A 17,140-nucleotide genomic window follows, 5' to 3' on the forward strand; every position below is an offset into this window, starting at 1 on the left:
TGATAAAAGAAAACTAACAACGCAAAGTAGAGGTCTCTATCTTAACACATTTAAAAAAGGCAGAATTAATCATAATTAATTTGTAATTTTATATTCAATTAACTTGTGACCGTGAGTCATACCGACGATCATGCCGTGACCGTGAGTCATACCGACGATCATGCCGTGACCGTGAGTCATACCGACGATCATGCCATGACCGTGAGTCATACCGACGATCATGCCGTGACCGTGAGTCATACCGACGATCATGCCGTGACCGCGGAGTCATACCGACGATCACGCCGTGACCGTGAGTCATACCGACGATCATGCCGTGACCGCGGAGTCATACCGACGATCATGCCGTGACCGCGGAGTCATACCGACGATCACGCCGTGACCGTGAGTCATACCGACGATCATGCCGTGACCGCGGAGTCATACCGACGATCATGCCGTGACCGCGGACCGTGAGTCATTTCAACCGCGAGTCACAAGTTTCTATACCTGTAAACTTTTACCCATTTTTTGGTTTTTATAGATCAGTGCCACAAATGGTAAAAATTGATTGAACATCGCACACGGCAAGGTGTTGGTGTTCAGCATCAATCGACCTCCCAACTTCGACCATAACATTGGGGCCATCTCTTACAATTGCCACAATATCTTTTTCCAAGTTGAGGCAGTGCAGAGCAAGACAATCTTTTAGTTGAGAAATGCACGCTTTAGCAGTAACGGAACCACGAAGCCGAGCAAGACCCAAAGACCACTACTCATTTTGGGAATGAACATTCACATTCAAATATCGTTAATTCGACGTTGAAGTCCACTTGTCAAAAGTAAATTGTTCTCCATCTGCCTTCATTTCTCGAATCTCCTCAGTCACTTCCCTTTTGCTCGAAATGTTCTGGATCACGTTGTTTCGGATAGTTGTTGCCGAGGTTGGCAAACTGGTATTTAACCTTTCGCAAACATAAGCTCTCTTAGGTTCTTCAATTTTATCAATATGTTAAATGGTAAACTATCAAGGGCAGTCATTCTTGCAAACATTTACATTTGCAAACATTGCGACAATTTACACGCTAACTCAGTGATGGGAGTGGTTCTGCAATTTTTAATTGTCAATACTAAGCCTACTATTCCTCTTGGTCAAGGTTTGAGGGCGCCACCTCGCTAAAAAGAGGTTTTGGGGCCGAAGCGAGAGTCAAACTTCACTCTAAGTTGTTGGACTTTTAGCTGGTCGTCAGGGGATATTTAAAATTTAATTATACTTAGTTTCAGAATGGCTCTTATACAAAAGAAAACAATCATTCATATTATTTTGAAAGTAATTTGAAGTGCAACTCTTGGGGTGCAAAGAATCAACTTGGCCACCAAGCCATCCATCATTAATTGGTGGGCCTCTCTCATCAAGTTCTGCCTAGACGGTTCTGTCTAAGGCTGTCGCAGACTGGTCAGACAAAGTTTTTTGAGAAAATGTTTTTTCAAAAGAGGTTTTGTCGGAAAACAAAAATGTCGCATCAGTGTGCGATAGTCTCAGACAAAAGAGAAAAACCTGGAGGGAAAACAAATTCGGTCCGTCCCTCATAGACCAGTGTAGTGAAAACGCAGTATGTGGGGGGTGTTTATAAAAATGGACGAGGAAGTGGAGGTAGCAATCATGCTGTGGAACTTTATACAACTTGCCGAACGCAATGAAGGAAGTGAGCGTTGTGTTCATCCCTCAACAAAAACAGAACATTGGGGAGTTAATTGCGGGGTTACGAGATGATACTGCCAGATTACTAACTCAATCAATGTATCTACAGTAATAACCCTAACAACTACCTACTTCAGAAATGTTTTAAGTCGGCACCGTTATAACTCAATTAGAAACTATTAGGGTGAGGGCTCTATGCAACTGCGAGTGTCAGAGATAGCTTTACAAATCACATAGATAGTTGTCAAATAGAAGTGAGGTCATGTTTAGAACTAGTGTGATTTTTAGGTCTGGGACCAACATGAAGAATAAAAATCGATCACCTTAAGTACAATTAAATTTACATAACATAGACTGTACCTTGACTGTCTGCTCTCGAATGGTTGGATTAGTATCCATAAATCCATTTGCTATTTGAGGAAAGATTTGATCATTCACAGTAGTAGACTGGAGGTGATCTGTAACAAAATACCAGAGTATTACTTTTGATAACAATAAAAATGTAAACCGTACATCGTTTAGTTCGACAAGGGCAAAACCTTAAAAAAACTTTAGCTAGAGACGATGCTTGCCAAAGTCTGAGGGAGAGTTAGGATGAAGTTTTGTTCGTTATTACTTCCATTGAAAATGACAACTCGGAAAAGGCTACCACAAGATGCGAGGCCAGAGGAATTCGCAAAAAGTTGGAAAGATTTGAAACTGCGTTCATGGTCTGTTTTTGGAGTACGATTTTACACAGACTTCATAAGACATGGGAAAAAATACAATCTCCGAAAATGGTTGTTCTGACAGTGGCAGAACTTTATGCCTCACTTGTTGAATTGTGTACATCCCAAGAGATGATTTTGATTATTATGAGTTGCTTGCTCTAAAATTATCCGGAAAGAAAATTGTATGAAAAAGACTTTAAAAGGGCCCACAAAAGAAATAGAAAACTTATTGGAAGTGCAGAAGAAGTGGATCTTGACGGAAGAGAGTTTTAAAATCAACACTTTTCTGGTCATCATCGATCAATTCATTGTAGAGTTCAAAAGAATATATGAAGCATACAGTGACTACAAGGATGGATTCAATTTCTTAGCAAAATTGTACAATCATCAGGTAAATTAGACGAATCCATTTTAAGAGAAAATGCAAAGAATCTTGTCAAGATTTACAGAAACGATCTTGATGATGATTTTATCGTCGAGTTTAGTCATTTCGAAGCTCACTGTGTGTCTGCAGCTTATAAATTTTAAGACTGTGCTTAGCAAGGAATAGCTAACTACCTGAGGTACCATCCCCTTCAAGACGTTTATCCAAATGTTGACACAGCATTGCAAATTTGCTTGTCGATTCCAGCTACTAATTGCTCGAGTGAAAGGAGTTTTTCTTGCCTAAATAGGAAAAAAATACCTTAGATCAACGATGAGAGAAGAAAAATTTTGCTTTGTCAGTTTTAGCAGCAATAATAGACTAATCAAAAATGAACATCCATGGGGTTGGCTAATTTACGCCAATCCCAACCATTAATGTGTTCTTTCCAATTCATGCTTCGTTTTCCAAATCAATACTCCCTGATATCACCTAAAATTGGGCAAATAGAAAGAAAATGAAAAACTGTTTCAAATTCGCGCAAATTGCACAAACTACAAAAAAAATTGTATTCATTATCCATGGATTGTGATTCAAGTCAACAAGCTCTGATTGGGCATCAATGACAACAGTGATCGTTGTTCATGGTACATGGTGTTTATTATTTGCTTTTTTATTCATAGAAAGCTATAAATGTCATTAAAAAAACAAGTTTCAAACCTCAAGCAAACAAACATGTATGATTTGGATTTTTTTTCCTAAGTCAGTTAACCAAAGACTTTTAAAATGTGCAATATCTAATTTATGCTGTATTTACAAAGTATGTCATTAAAAATTCCTCTACAGTGTGCACCGTTCTCTCCAAAACAATGTTTTATTTGCAATCCACCGATCAAACATTGTAGTAGATTATTAAATTAAGTATAGTATGCTCAATGCTCAGCTTATATGCAATGCTGAGTGTACTATGCTCTGTACAAAGTAAACTCCATGTTGATGGCCCCTGGATTCATAAACAATTATATGTTTGCTGCCTTTTCATGTTAAACCTCTGGAGTGATTCAAATTATGTATTGAAAATAACAACAACAAATAAAGCAAACAAAGACGGACAACAAACTGTTTTTTACACAAAAGATATGGTGTACCAGGGATACCTATCCTGACACATAGATGTTATTCTGAGTTTGTTTAAATACCTGAATTACAATAAGTTGTTTTACATTTGAGCTTTTTAGGGACTTATGTCCTTATAAGCCACTAGTTATTTTTATCCTTTCCCTCTAGCTAGAGTATAATCATTGACTATACACAGAAATATATACACTTTCTGTGTATAGTCAATGGTATAATATAAATTTAGCCCAGTATATTAAGTACAGTATTTAATGTAATATTAAAAAAAAATTCTTCTAGACTTTTTAGAAAATTTACATTGCGTGAGCGTTGATAATAATTTGTATTATTTGATGAATTTTACCAATAAAGTGCTCCAGTTGCTGAAGTAACCTGCTCCGAGTTGCTCGGTCATTTGAAATAAAAAGCTTTACCACACAAGGCACTATTTTCTTCTGGTATTCTGCTTCATTCAGCAACCTACCCAACTGTGAGGACAAAATGCCAAAGATAAAATATTTAGTAACATACAAAACTGGTAGACTAATCAAATTTATGTTAATTTCAATTCAAAATTGTGGCTAATTGTGTAATTGAATCCAACAAAAAAAAAATAAAAGTGACTAGGCCTACTAATGTAATTTATTTGATCTTGATTAATAAACAGATCAGCTTCAGAGGAGGCATAGGTGTAAAATCATTGAACAAACAAAGATGATTTTCAAAAAGCCAAAACAATGAAACCAAATTTCTAATGATTTGATGAAAATCATGGTAAAATGTTGTTTCTGAATGATATTACTTCTTGAATAGGAAATAAGTCAAGCGTTTTATTTTAAGAAGGAAAAAAGTGCAACCATAACATTTCTTAAGCAATTAATAAATGTATCACCTTGAACATAGGAGCCAGCACAGCAGCTCCAGCATCACCGTACTCAAACGCAGTAATCAGCTGAGGCAGTATCTTATGCTGGCAGACATGTGGAGGGAAATGATCCAGATGAGATGTAAGTGCATTAAAAAATCTGTTCTTTTCACTTCTATCTTTTATCTGGATTTCTTCCAGGAAAAGTAAGGCGTCAACCAATTCATTTTTGAAGAATCCCCCGTTTTTCCTGCCACGTGTAATCACGTCAGCTGGGTTGGGGCGGTTGCTTGGATTAGCACCCACCAGTTCACAATATATGCTGCTCACTGCTTTAGGTATCTATGGTAAATGGAAAATAGCAAGCGTAAGTAATATTGTCATGCATGAAAGCTAACCAACTTCAGATATATACAAATATGCAACATAACTAATTAGTGTACAATTAAGCATTTTCCTACATTATTTTACAATTGTTTTTATTCTTACAAGAATTTTATAATATGTAATGTCCTAGTCTGGCAATATAGAAAAATGAACCAGTGTGGCTCTTACTAGCAAATTAGGAAACATCAGTTCACTATCTGAATTTAAAACAAACATAAGATTTACAATGGTAGGGTTTGATGATCTTATGTCATTAGCTTATTGTTTAGTAACCCATTAAGGCCACGTCATGATTATGAGAGTAGCCATAGCCTTCTCTAGTATAGTAAGCTACACAAGGCCGCGGTAAGCAACAACTGGCAACCTTGCATCTGAGTCTTGGTGCGCGATCACCTTACCATTACTATGAATGGAGGAGTCGTGTATCGACTTACTTCAGGCTGTGTGTCTAATAATGTGAGCATTTTATTTATTTTTACTATGGTGTTATGATTTTATTTGGACCTTTAGAATGAGTTAAAAGCAATAAAAATTTTTTTGGAGTATTGGTTTAGGAATAATTGAAGGTCAAAGGCCGGGTTTTTTGCCATAAAGGTACACACAAATCTCAAAAACGGGTAATGCAAAAAATTGAAAAAATATATTATAAACTGTACTAGTGACAACAAAACCATTGACATAATTTAAGAAATGAAAATACAATTTTTTTTTTCTGCACCCACAAATAAAAGATATTTTTATATGAAAATCCCTAACCTTTAATTTTGAAAAGTACCTTAAGATGTAGGGGCCTACATCTAGATGTAGGCCTATCTTAGATGTAGGGGGATGTTTTATGTTTAAACATTTTAGCATATTACTCGTATGTTTACGTTTTATAGCACGCCACGGTGAATCTACTTTTGAAGCAATGTAAAAAGCTCGGAAAACCTGGCACGCACACTAGAACGGTTTAATAGATGCCCACACTCGCGCGCGCCAACCACTCCCCCACGCACCCCTTCGCCTATCGCCCCCCCCCCCCCAAACGCGTACCACCGCGCAATCGGTCAGTAACACCTGCCGTGCCCGATGGTCCTATCCTTCTACCACTCCTTGCTTTCAATGACACCATGTGGCAGTACTGTTACTGTCAGTGTATGTTTTATGATATTTTAAAGTTATTTAATTTAAATTTATCTGATAATTCTTGAAACAATTCAGTTCTTACATATATGTAGATTGTAGAACTATTTGGACTTGTTATTGGCAGGCAGGTGTCATACAGACACTTTGTTTTATTTGAATTAATTTAAATTTATAACAATGCCTTGTAAGAACTATAAGGGTGAAAGAACAAAAATCGCTCGTAAAAAGGTTATTTCGGGTAAAGAAGAGGTACGAAAACAGGAACTAGTTTCGAGTGATAATAATGTTGTTCAGTTGGAAGACTCCGAATAAATAAGGTCCTTCTACAATGCACAAAGAAGTACAAATAACAGTATATTTCATTCAGTGAATATTTTTGCCCCAAGCTCAAGTTTACTATCGAGGCAAAGAGGAGGGTTGAAAAGACACTTTATGCACATGTGAAGAACTACATTTTTTGTTATATTGCACAATTATTTGAACAAACTATGTTACAAAACTAAAATATTTTTCATTTTAGGATAACATCTCAAAACTACTTCTAACTTATTTTCAATTTAATTTGATAATGGGAACAAGTGGCTGTTTAGTAAGTGATGCAATCGTTTTGTCTATTGGTACGACTGCTTGTGCTCAAATTGATCTCAATCGGAGGGTAGTTTTGGATCATACAAACTGACCCGGGAGTCTGGCAGGTAGATAATATGGTTGATTAAAAAATATGATCTGATGTGGGAGAAAGGAAAATTCTCAAGGCATCTACGGGTGAAATAAGTTAAGTAATAAACTTATTATTTCCTTATGCATACACTAATATGATTTAGCCTTTATTTAGTTTATTGTGTGTATTCTATTATGTCAAAATATTCTATAAGTTTCAATATTAAACGGTTTATACAAATGGCAAAAAGTTAAAATAATAATTTTGTATTAAGGTTGCCAATTAATTGTTTTTGTATTCAATGGGAATAGCATTTTGGAATTGAATTAATTTACTTACTTGCATTTTAGTTTACATTCAAAAAGTAAACAGTTTAATGAACAAAGTGTAATCTTATCACCATATACAATCAAACGTATGTTTCGCCCCTGGGGCAAAGCAGTCAACACACACTAAGCTAAGCTTAAATGACATACAATGATTAAAATGACAACAACCCTTCAAAATTCGTTAAAACATAGGCGGAGTTCTAATCAACCAATAGAACCCTAGAGCAATGGGAAATGCGTATAGATGTATTTCCGTAGGTTTATACTAAATAACAATGCATTTTACCTAAGTGAAAGATTTTAAAATATAATACCTATATTAAGGTAAATCAACTAAATTGCTAAAATAAGCTAATAGGCTAAATCATATTAGTATACCAATAAGGAAATACTTAGTCTATTACTCAAACTTATTTTTCCCCTAGTTGCCTTGAGAATTACCCTTTCTCCCTCAATGACTCGCGTATCAGATCATGTGTCAAGCGATCTACCTGCCAAACTCCCGGGTCAGTTTTGGGTGATCCAAAACTACCCTATGATCGCAGGTCAGTTTGTAAGCAGTCCCAGAACTGGGGGTTCAATGGTTCACCAGACCACATTAGCAAGAAAATGGCGGGTTTTCCCAACATTATTTACGACTGTTGTTACCACATTCATTTTTATGCACATCTTAAGAGAAATTGACTTGAGACCCCCGCCGATATATTTATTGGGTGGTAGGTACTTCATTTCGATAGGGAATGCATTGTTGGCCGCCATCTTGGATCCGCCATATTAGATATAAGTAAATATTGTTAAAAATGTAATGATACTGTTGTGACACATCATTAATGGCTAGATTTTCATGCTGATTTTAATGCCGAAATCCCTTTTTAATATCTTTTTTGTTTTAATGATATATTCAAATGAATACTCTCCCCCATACATTTCTTATGGACGTTTCGTATTGTGAACATTTTTAAGATTATTTTTCTTATATCTCCAGTTGTTAATAACCCTTGCAGTTAATTTAATTTTAGCCTTAAAATATTCAGTTATGTAAGTGCATTCATGTGAGCTATTGATCACTAAAAACAGAGTAGTTAGAGACGAGCTACAAACCACAACACAATATTAAATTTAACTTTTTTTAAATCTGATTTTATTAAATGATTTATATCTCGGGTTGTTATAAGTTTTTTCTGGTCTCACATAACTCAGTAAATATTTGGCTTTAATTTTATTTGGACCACTTTAAAATAGGTCATGGACCTTCATTTAACATTAAATAACTTTTATTTTTCAATTTGTCTTTAGTTAATACATATATCCCCAAATGTAAATAACTCCAAAAAATCTTTATAGTCTTAAATGTCAAAGTACATATTTACTTTCATTTTAGCTATGGATTACTTATTGGGAGTTATTTAGAATTAGGGATATGTGTCTTTAACTAAAGACAAATTCCGAAATAATAGTTATTTGTGCAACTAGTGAGAAAAGTGAGCAATTGACTCACTCGAGAGAAATCCTTATTCACGAGCCGTAGGCGAGTGAGGAATTGTTTCTCAAGTGAGGCAATTGTACTTTGAACTCGAGTTGCACATTATACTTTTCCTACAGTTACCATAAAACCATAATTTGTGAAGAAACATAACCTATTTTTGCACAGAAGTGAACTTTTAATATAACATTTAATGTGAAGTGACAAATACAACAGTACAACAGCTGACCAGCTGATTTACAGCCAGTGCTGCCAACGTATTTCGCGCGCATACGACGTTGACTGCATGTTACGCGCTCACTATTTCGTGCCTTCACGTTGCAAATCTGGAGTGAGACAAAGTAATTAGAGTGAGACAATGTTAACATTGTCTCACTGATGAGTGAATTGGCCACTTTGCTTTCTCAAATAAGTGAGAGAACATGTACATTGTTAGGTAACTGTAGGAAAAAATATTGTTATATTAAATGAACATCCATGACTCACTTTAAATTTGTCAGATGTTATTTAGTGATTAATACAATTGAATCTAAACATTTACTGAGTAATTTGAGACCAGAAAGATCTTGCTGACGTATTAACAACTCAAGATATAAATCTTCTAATAAAAACTGATTTCTAAAAGGTTAAATTTAATATTTTGTTGGGGTTCGTAGCTTGTCTCTAATTCTTCCGATTTTAATGGTTGATAGCCCAAATAAAAGCGCTTACATCAGTGAATATTTTAAGGCTAGAACGAAGTGCAAGAGTTAATAGGAACTGGAGATATAAGAAAAATAAGCTTAAAAATGTTCAAGGCACGAAACTTCCTTAGAAATGTATGGGGGAGAGTTTTCGTTTGAATATATCTTTAAAACAAAAAATATATATTTAAAAACGGATTTTGGCATTGAAATCAGCGTGAAAATCTAGTCTTTAATGATGTGTCACAACAGTGTCATTACATTTAAAAGTATTTATACTTAAATATCTAATATGGCGGATCCAAGATGGCTGCCCAAAACGCGTTCCCTACTGAAATGAAGTACCAACCACCCAATATATCAAGTAAATTTCTCAAAAAATTTGCATAAAAAGTGCATGTGGTGACTTCTTTTTAATTTTTCCAAAGTTGGGAAAAGCCCCAATTTTTAATCGTGATTTTAGGGGTTTTCTAGTGCACCGATTTTGGCCAACTTTTAGTACGTCACTCTGCACACCCAACACTACAAAATCTATTCTATATATAATTCAGTTTTAAAAATCTTTGTACAACTAAATCTAGAGTTCTACTGGACCGATTTTATTAACTAATGGGTCGTTGGAAAGCTTAAGTCGTGTAGATTTGCAAATAATTATGAAAGTTTGTTTTTGTTATGATTTATGGTGAAAATTAAAAAAAAAACATGTTTTCCATAAGAAATACATTGAAAACGGTGTTTTTCACACTTTTTATTTGGGTGCGACTTTTTGCGGCCTTTTTTGAGTGTTTCCAAGAAGTGTATGGTATCAATTAGTAGGAAATTTTATTCTCTTTCAGAATATCACCTTCCACTTTAGTCGATTTCCTCACCATTTAAAAGTTATTTGCAAAAAAGCTAAGCAACCTCCGAATTTATAGTAAAGAGAAAATACTGAGTTAGGGATATTTTTGTTAAACTTTGTACAACTAAATCTAGACTTCTACTGGACCGATTTTGTTAATTAATGGGTCATTGGAAAGCCCAAATTATGTAGATTTGAAAATAATTATGAAAGTGTGATTTTATTAAATCTTTGTGGTAAAAAAGTAAAAATAACAAAAATACATTAAAAACTGCTTTTTCAAGTTTCTGTTTTCAAGTTTCTATTTGTAGCCAGCTTTTGGCTGCCTTTATTAAGCATTTACAAGAAATGCGTAGTAGTTGTTTGTAGTAAATTGTATTCTCTTTCAGAATATCCCATCCACGTTGGTCGATTTCCCCACCATTTAAAAGTTATTGGCAATAATCTAAGTGATCTCCAAATTTATAGTAGTGAGAAAATACTGAATTAGATATATATTTTTTAAACTTTGTACACAACTAAATCTAGACTTCTACCGGACCGATTTTGTTACTCAATGGGTCGTTGGAAAGCTTAATTTGTGTAGATTTGCAAATAATTATGAAAGTTTGATTTTATTAGATATTTGAGGCGAAAAAATAAAAATAAACAATAATACATTTAAAACTCATTTTTTTCCAAGTTTATATTTCCAAGTTTATATTTGTAGCCAACTTTAGGCTGCCTTTATTGAGTATTTTCAAAAAACAAATAATATTAATTTGTAGGAAATTTTATTCTCTTTCAGAATATCACCTTCCACTTTGGTCGATTTCCTCACCGTTTCAAAGTTATTTGCAAAAACGTTAAGCAACCTCCCAATGAGGGCCGCGTTAAGGGTCAGTGGCGCCCTGGGCAAACCCAAAAGCAGCGCCCCCCCTTATATATATATATATAACTATAAAGGTTTTGACCACAGCAGTGTAGAGAAGGGAAGAGGGAAGGGGGGTTGACTCATCAGTTCGCCGAAATTCACTGTAGGTGGGTTGGGGGTTGGGGTGAGTGCAATGAACTTGACAGTAGTTGCTATGCGAATGCCTCTTGCCCTGCGCCAATAGCTTAATGCACTAAGCAGTGATTTGATTACTGTTCAGTACAGTACAGTTCATTGCATTACACACGTATTGAACGAGATTCTACTGGAGTATGTTTTTTCCAGGGTTCTACTGTAGGCCTATGCATGTATATATTTATACATTGGTGTGTTTTTTTTTACCAGTTTTGTTTCGAGAGGGAGTTTTCAATTCCGTATCAATGGAAATAATGGGTAATACATTTCACGTTCTTTAAAACTGCTTCTTGAGTTTGTTTTCTTTGAGCCAACCGCTTGCGGCTCTCGGCTCCACTAGGTTTTTTATGCATTTTTCAATGATTATAGGCCTACTTACTTTATTAACACTTCTCTATATATTTATTACTGGTTCACTAACTGTAGTGTGACTGTCAACACTGACTAGTGACTGTCACAGTTTAGGTTGTGTTGTAGCCTAACTGATTTGGCGACTGTGCAGCAGCACAGAAAACGTACTATGAGCGAGCTTTGCCTGTCAATCCGTAGGCAGCGCCACCAGCGTTGCTATGCTATTGCATGCAATAGCATAGCAACGCTGGTGGCGCTGCCTACGGATTGACAGACAAAGCTCTCTCAAAACGCTTAATGCTTTTTACCATGCGGTTGGCATTCTGGGTTATAGTAGTACGTTTTCTGTGGCAGCAGGCACAACACGAACACAACCTACTGACTACAACTGAGGGAGAAGTACTGTACTGGAACTGGACTGGCGCCGCGCGGTAGTTGGTAGAGTTGTGACTTGTGGGGATGGGGGTGGGACTGGGATGGAGAGGAGGGGCACGTGAACCGTAGGCCTGTAGACTACAGCTGGCCAACATGCTATTCCCATAATTTGCTGAAGTCTCCCAAATTACAAACAAAAAATCAACTGATGTATTGCCATATAAGTATATGTTTGTTTTGATTTGATTGTTAGTGTTTTTATAATTTTTCTCAATGGTAAAATGGTGTTTGCAATCTGAGTGACGTCAGCATATGATGGGAATAGCACACCTATGTATTTTCCTTCCACCATGCAGGCCTCCCTGCCTCTGATAGTATAGTGAGTGCGCCCGGTTCACACTGCTGCCTGCCTTTCCCTGACTACACAAGGTATAATCTGAAGGTCAAGTATTTTCAATTTTGTTGTATTTATTAACTTTTGCAATAAGGGAAAATCACTTAACTACAAGTTGAAATCACCCATTTTAGCATATTTTTAAATCCCGGCTGATAAAACCCTATTTTTCCTAGTGCGGGCGATGGTTCAGGGCGCCCCGGGCGCCCCCCAACCACCGGCGCCCCTGGGCATATGCCCAGTCTGCCCGTTTATAAAAGTGGGCCTGCTCCCAATTTATAGTGGTGAGAAAATACTGAATTAGAGATGTTGTTGTTAAACTTTGTACAATTAAATCTACAGTTCTACTGAACCGATTTTATTACATAATAGGAAAGCATAATTTGTGTAAATTTGCAAATAATCATAAAAGTTTGATTATTTAAAAGATTTACTAGGTTAATTAAACCCGTCATAGTTGACAGTTACTGTTGAGGTTGCAAGCAAGATCGTTTGACTATAAATCAATGATAAATAACTACATTTTTTGAACAATTTGTGTTGTACGTCATTTAGCTGTGTGCTTTAGGTACGTCCGATTTTAATAATCTATAAATCAAATGGATGCTGGTATTTCACAGAAGGTTCTTAGGTCAAAACAAATAGAATAACGTAATTAGAATTAAGTAAATATATCTAAAACTAAATTCCATATCCAATATATAATCAAATTTATATTTTCTGATTGAGCGATACAGTATCTTAAACTTAACTGTTTAAAACTATCAATATCTCAAGTGAAAGCCTATGAAGTATTTTAAGACCAAGACATATTAAAATAACTTAAATAAAAATAGAGTTACGTATCATTGATTGCAGATAAGTACTAAAACAATTGTAATTATTGTTGATTTGTGATTCAGCAGTGTGTTTTAGGTAGTCCGATCTTAAAAATCAATTGCTCAAATGAAAGCTGGTAATTTACTAAAGGTTTTTAGACCAAAACATATAGGGGTAACATATAGAACTGCTGGAATACAACTTTAATTGAAGTGAAAAACAAAAATAATAAAATTTAAATTCTTTCAAAATATACGTCAAAATGAATGCCGATGCTTTATGGCAAATCTGTGGTACGTCCATACCTTTAGTTTAAGGCCAAAACCATGAAAATCGGTTGGGTAAAAGAGCTAACCCGACTTGGGAAAAGAAAAACCAATAATTTTTATAGATGGCAATAATTGGTTTACCAGTATGCATAATATAATTATCTAATGTTATGTGCTTAATCTCTACCATTAATATTAGTGAGTAAAGTGGTGTATGGATTTCATAACCATTATTTTACTAGAGACCATTGTATTTAACCACACGGGCACTGTTGCTAGTATAGCCATAAAACGTTTTCTTTAAAAAAATTATAAAAACTGTGTCCAATTTCTGTAAAAACTGTGTCTGTTTTGTTTAGTTTGCTTGGACTATAAAGATGATTACACTTTTTTTCATTTTCTCATATTTGCCAAAATGGCATGGTCGGTAAGTCAGAGTGCGAGAGAGAAGGAAGATACATACAAGTATGCAGCAAGCTCGCAACGGCGACCACCACGCTGCCTAGCAGATTTAGTTTGCTACAGCGGCAGACGCTCAGCCTTAATCGCGCTTCTACTACCTTAAATACTTAGTTATGGCATTGAACTTGCTACTACGACATGGCAGATAGATGTGTTATGCCTGGGTGCAAGAGTTATTACGAAAGCTCAATTAAAACTGAAGGATACATACAGTGTTTTAAGATTCCAAGTGATCCGCCGCGTAAGCAACAATGGCTTCATGCTATTCCTCTGTCAGATTGGACACCTTCAAACAGTTCTCGTGTTTGAGTAAAACATTTTCATGAAGATTACCTTATTTTTGTATAACAATATAAGATAAAAGACAATGATTGGTGTAAATATAGACACGAGAAGCGAGTTTTAGGTGATAATACCGTACCTAGACTATATCCTAATTTACCTTCGTATCTTAGTTTTATTGCTGCTGAACAAAATAACTTAAATAACTAGTACTTCAAAGAAATAAACCAGTGTTTCTTTTAAGTAATAGTCAAAAATATGTACTAGACCATGAAAGCATCATAGTCTGACTCGTCTGAATGTTGATTTGGTTAAAAAATTCAATGAATATTGTGGAAAGCCATAATGCCTAGCCTAGCTTCTGAAATTGTTTACAAAATAACAAATGTTTTATTTTATTTATTTTTTTATTATTTTATACTAAAACGGACAGCTCCATTTTGATATTCGTAAACGTATGAACATGACTTATGACTAGTACAATACAATGTTTAATAGTTAACTGATTGTTTTGCTTAATAGTTATTCAAATAAAATAAATTGATCAGCCAGTATGCCTTCAAACAAGAAAATTAAATTTCAAATTTTGTTGTAGACTAGACTTATGGTTCCACAATCCTCAAGTAGGCTAAAACTGAATATTTATACTGTGTTTCAAATTGAAAATCATTTTATTTAAATAAATAGTTAGATGTTAGTCTCTAAAAATCCATTTGCAGTTGGAGTTTAATTTAAAATTATCAAATTGACAAAGAAAATATGCAAAGTCCAGACTTTTCCACGTTCATTGTACTTACAATTCGATAAACACAACCATATAAAACATTATGTTTGTATTTTTAGTTGAAGACATAATGTGCGATGTTGTAGCCTATTTTTTGACTAAATAAATAAGCACCTTGATTCTAATTGTCTATTTTACCATACTCTAAAATTTACTAGTATATGTCATTAACATACTTTCATTCATTGATACAGAGCAGGGAAAACAGAAATACAATGGTAATACTCCCATAGTCTAGCGTGTGTGTCGGACCCAGGCAGCGGGTGATTGCGACGTTGCCAATTCGAACGTCGCGGCCTTGTGTATTAGAGGTGGCTATGGTGTAGCTTGTCATGACATTTTGCGGTACTATACTGCTAACTCACTGATGCTTAAGTTGTCCGACAAATCTAACCTGCGAGCGCTAGTGTCGCTTTTAGTTAAACTTGCTTATAATTAGTTAACAACTTCTTCAGTGCTCGTCGGACACTGGCATCCCACATGGCAGTCATTTCCTTGGTGATTATGGGTGACTGGAGTCCGTTAATTTGATGAACTCACTTTCTGGTGAGTTAATGAATATAAAAAAAATGTATTTTTTACTGAATAAGAACACCTACTTTATTGATATTTAATATATATTTCACAGCAACAAAATTCAGGTTAGCTTGTGAAAGTTGTTTACTTTATTAGCACAAGTGTAGAGAGAAACCTAAACAAATTAAATAATTACAACCTTACGTACTTACTTTCTCTATTGTTTTCAAAGATGTTTTTTTTGGCAGTGGTCCATTGTAAATTTCCCATATTAGGCAACCAAGCCCCCACATATCAGTTGAACTAAAAAATAAAAAGAGGTACTGGTAATAATATATTTGTATTTATGCAAAAACATTTGTTTCATTTTTTCAAAAGCCTTTTCACAATTTTACAGTATATAATATAAGATTACATTTGTAATATAAATGCTTAAGTTGAGAATCAGACGTACAGGCTACCGAGCCAAAGTTTAGTTTTGGGAGTTGTAATTCGTCTAAGAATTACTAACTATTTATTGATAATCAAACTATCTTTCAAACCAAACAATTCAGTTGTTCATGCTTTAGTTCAATAATGATAAAAATTGTTTAATACTTACCACTTGGTAATAAGCTTTTGTTTTCCTAAGTCAGTTTTTTCAGGAGGATCATATTTCTCTAGACTTGGTAAAACTTTCACTGGGAGTTCAAGGTCAGAACTTAAGTACTCAAATCCACCCAGCTTCCACTCTCCCGCATTGTTGACAAATACTGCCCAGATGTTAACATTGTTATGACGGAGATTCCCATCGTTGTTCAGGAAACTCAGGGCCCTCTATGATAACAACTATTCATTAAAATTTGTTTTATAATAGAACAGTGTTAAACAGAGTGAAACCGAAAGGAGGTTTTAGGCTTGCACAAAATTGGTGTTACGATTGTAGGCTACAGTACAACCTGTAATCCAACCTTGGATGATTTAGACTCCTGGCTTAGTTCAACGACATGCTTTGTTGACTATCATTTACAATAGTTTAGATATGTTGCGCTTAAAATCTGTTTGTTAAAATATTTTATGAAGTGCCATCGTAAATAAATGAACTCCTCTTTAATCTCAGGGTGTCTAGTTTATTTCTATTTTCAAATTCCACACTTTAGTGTGGAGAAACATTTTAAATTACTAATCTACACTTTTTTTCATTCCAACCATGTCCTTGGTGTCTTTGGTGACGGATCAGCAAGGTTGTACTGTAGTTGACAGGATGGAGTTATTTAAGCAGCCCTGAGATATTTAATTGTTTTTTCCAGCTTCAGTCATATTTTCAGTGAGTAATAGGGTTGATGCTAAATTTAGAAAGTAAAATTCCCTAACTTTTACACGTTTTCCGGACTGATATTATACTATTTCCAGTTATACCATAAGTAGATATCGATGAATCAAAATCAAGAAATGTTAGAAAAAATGTAAATATTAAACTTATTTAATCAATCCCAAATACAAAACTTGTTTCAAACTATATACATATCAATTCCTCCCCCGTATCGATAACTACTTAACTATCGATATAAAAATGTGCATCAATGCTTAAATCGTTCTTTTTGCCATTAGTC

General features: G+C 35.0%; 1 protein-coding gene across 2 annotated transcripts in view; it reads right to left on the reverse strand.

The window, feature by feature from the left end:
- Positions 1-17,140, reverse strand: part of LOC128987876 (N-terminal kinase-like protein) — a 116,311-nt gene that overhangs the window by 74,229 nt on the left and 24,942 nt on the right. For both annotated transcript variants that reach the window (XM_054408943.1, XM_054408942.1), the window contains exons 4-8: positions 16,150-16,364; positions 15,761-15,851; positions 4,764-5,078; positions 4,236-4,359; positions 2,042-2,139 (exon numbers count right to left, since the gene is read on the reverse strand). In XM_054408943.1, the coding sequence (XP_054264918.1) occupies positions 2,042-2,139; positions 4,236-4,359; positions 4,764-5,078; positions 15,761-15,851; positions 16,150-16,364 (843 nt within the window). The remainder of the gene's footprint in view (positions 1-2,041; positions 2,140-4,235; positions 4,360-4,763; positions 5,079-15,760; positions 15,852-16,149; positions 16,365-17,140) is intronic.

Source organism: Macrosteles quadrilineatus, unplaced genomic scaffold (genome assembly GCF_028750875.1).
Source record: "Macrosteles quadrilineatus isolate MER2022 unplaced genomic scaffold, UCM_ALF_1.0 Scaffold_2__2_contigs__length_208266976, whole genome shotgun sequence".
Lineage (NCBI taxonomy): Eukaryota > Metazoa > Arthropoda > Insecta > Hemiptera > Cicadellidae > Macrosteles > Macrosteles quadrilineatus.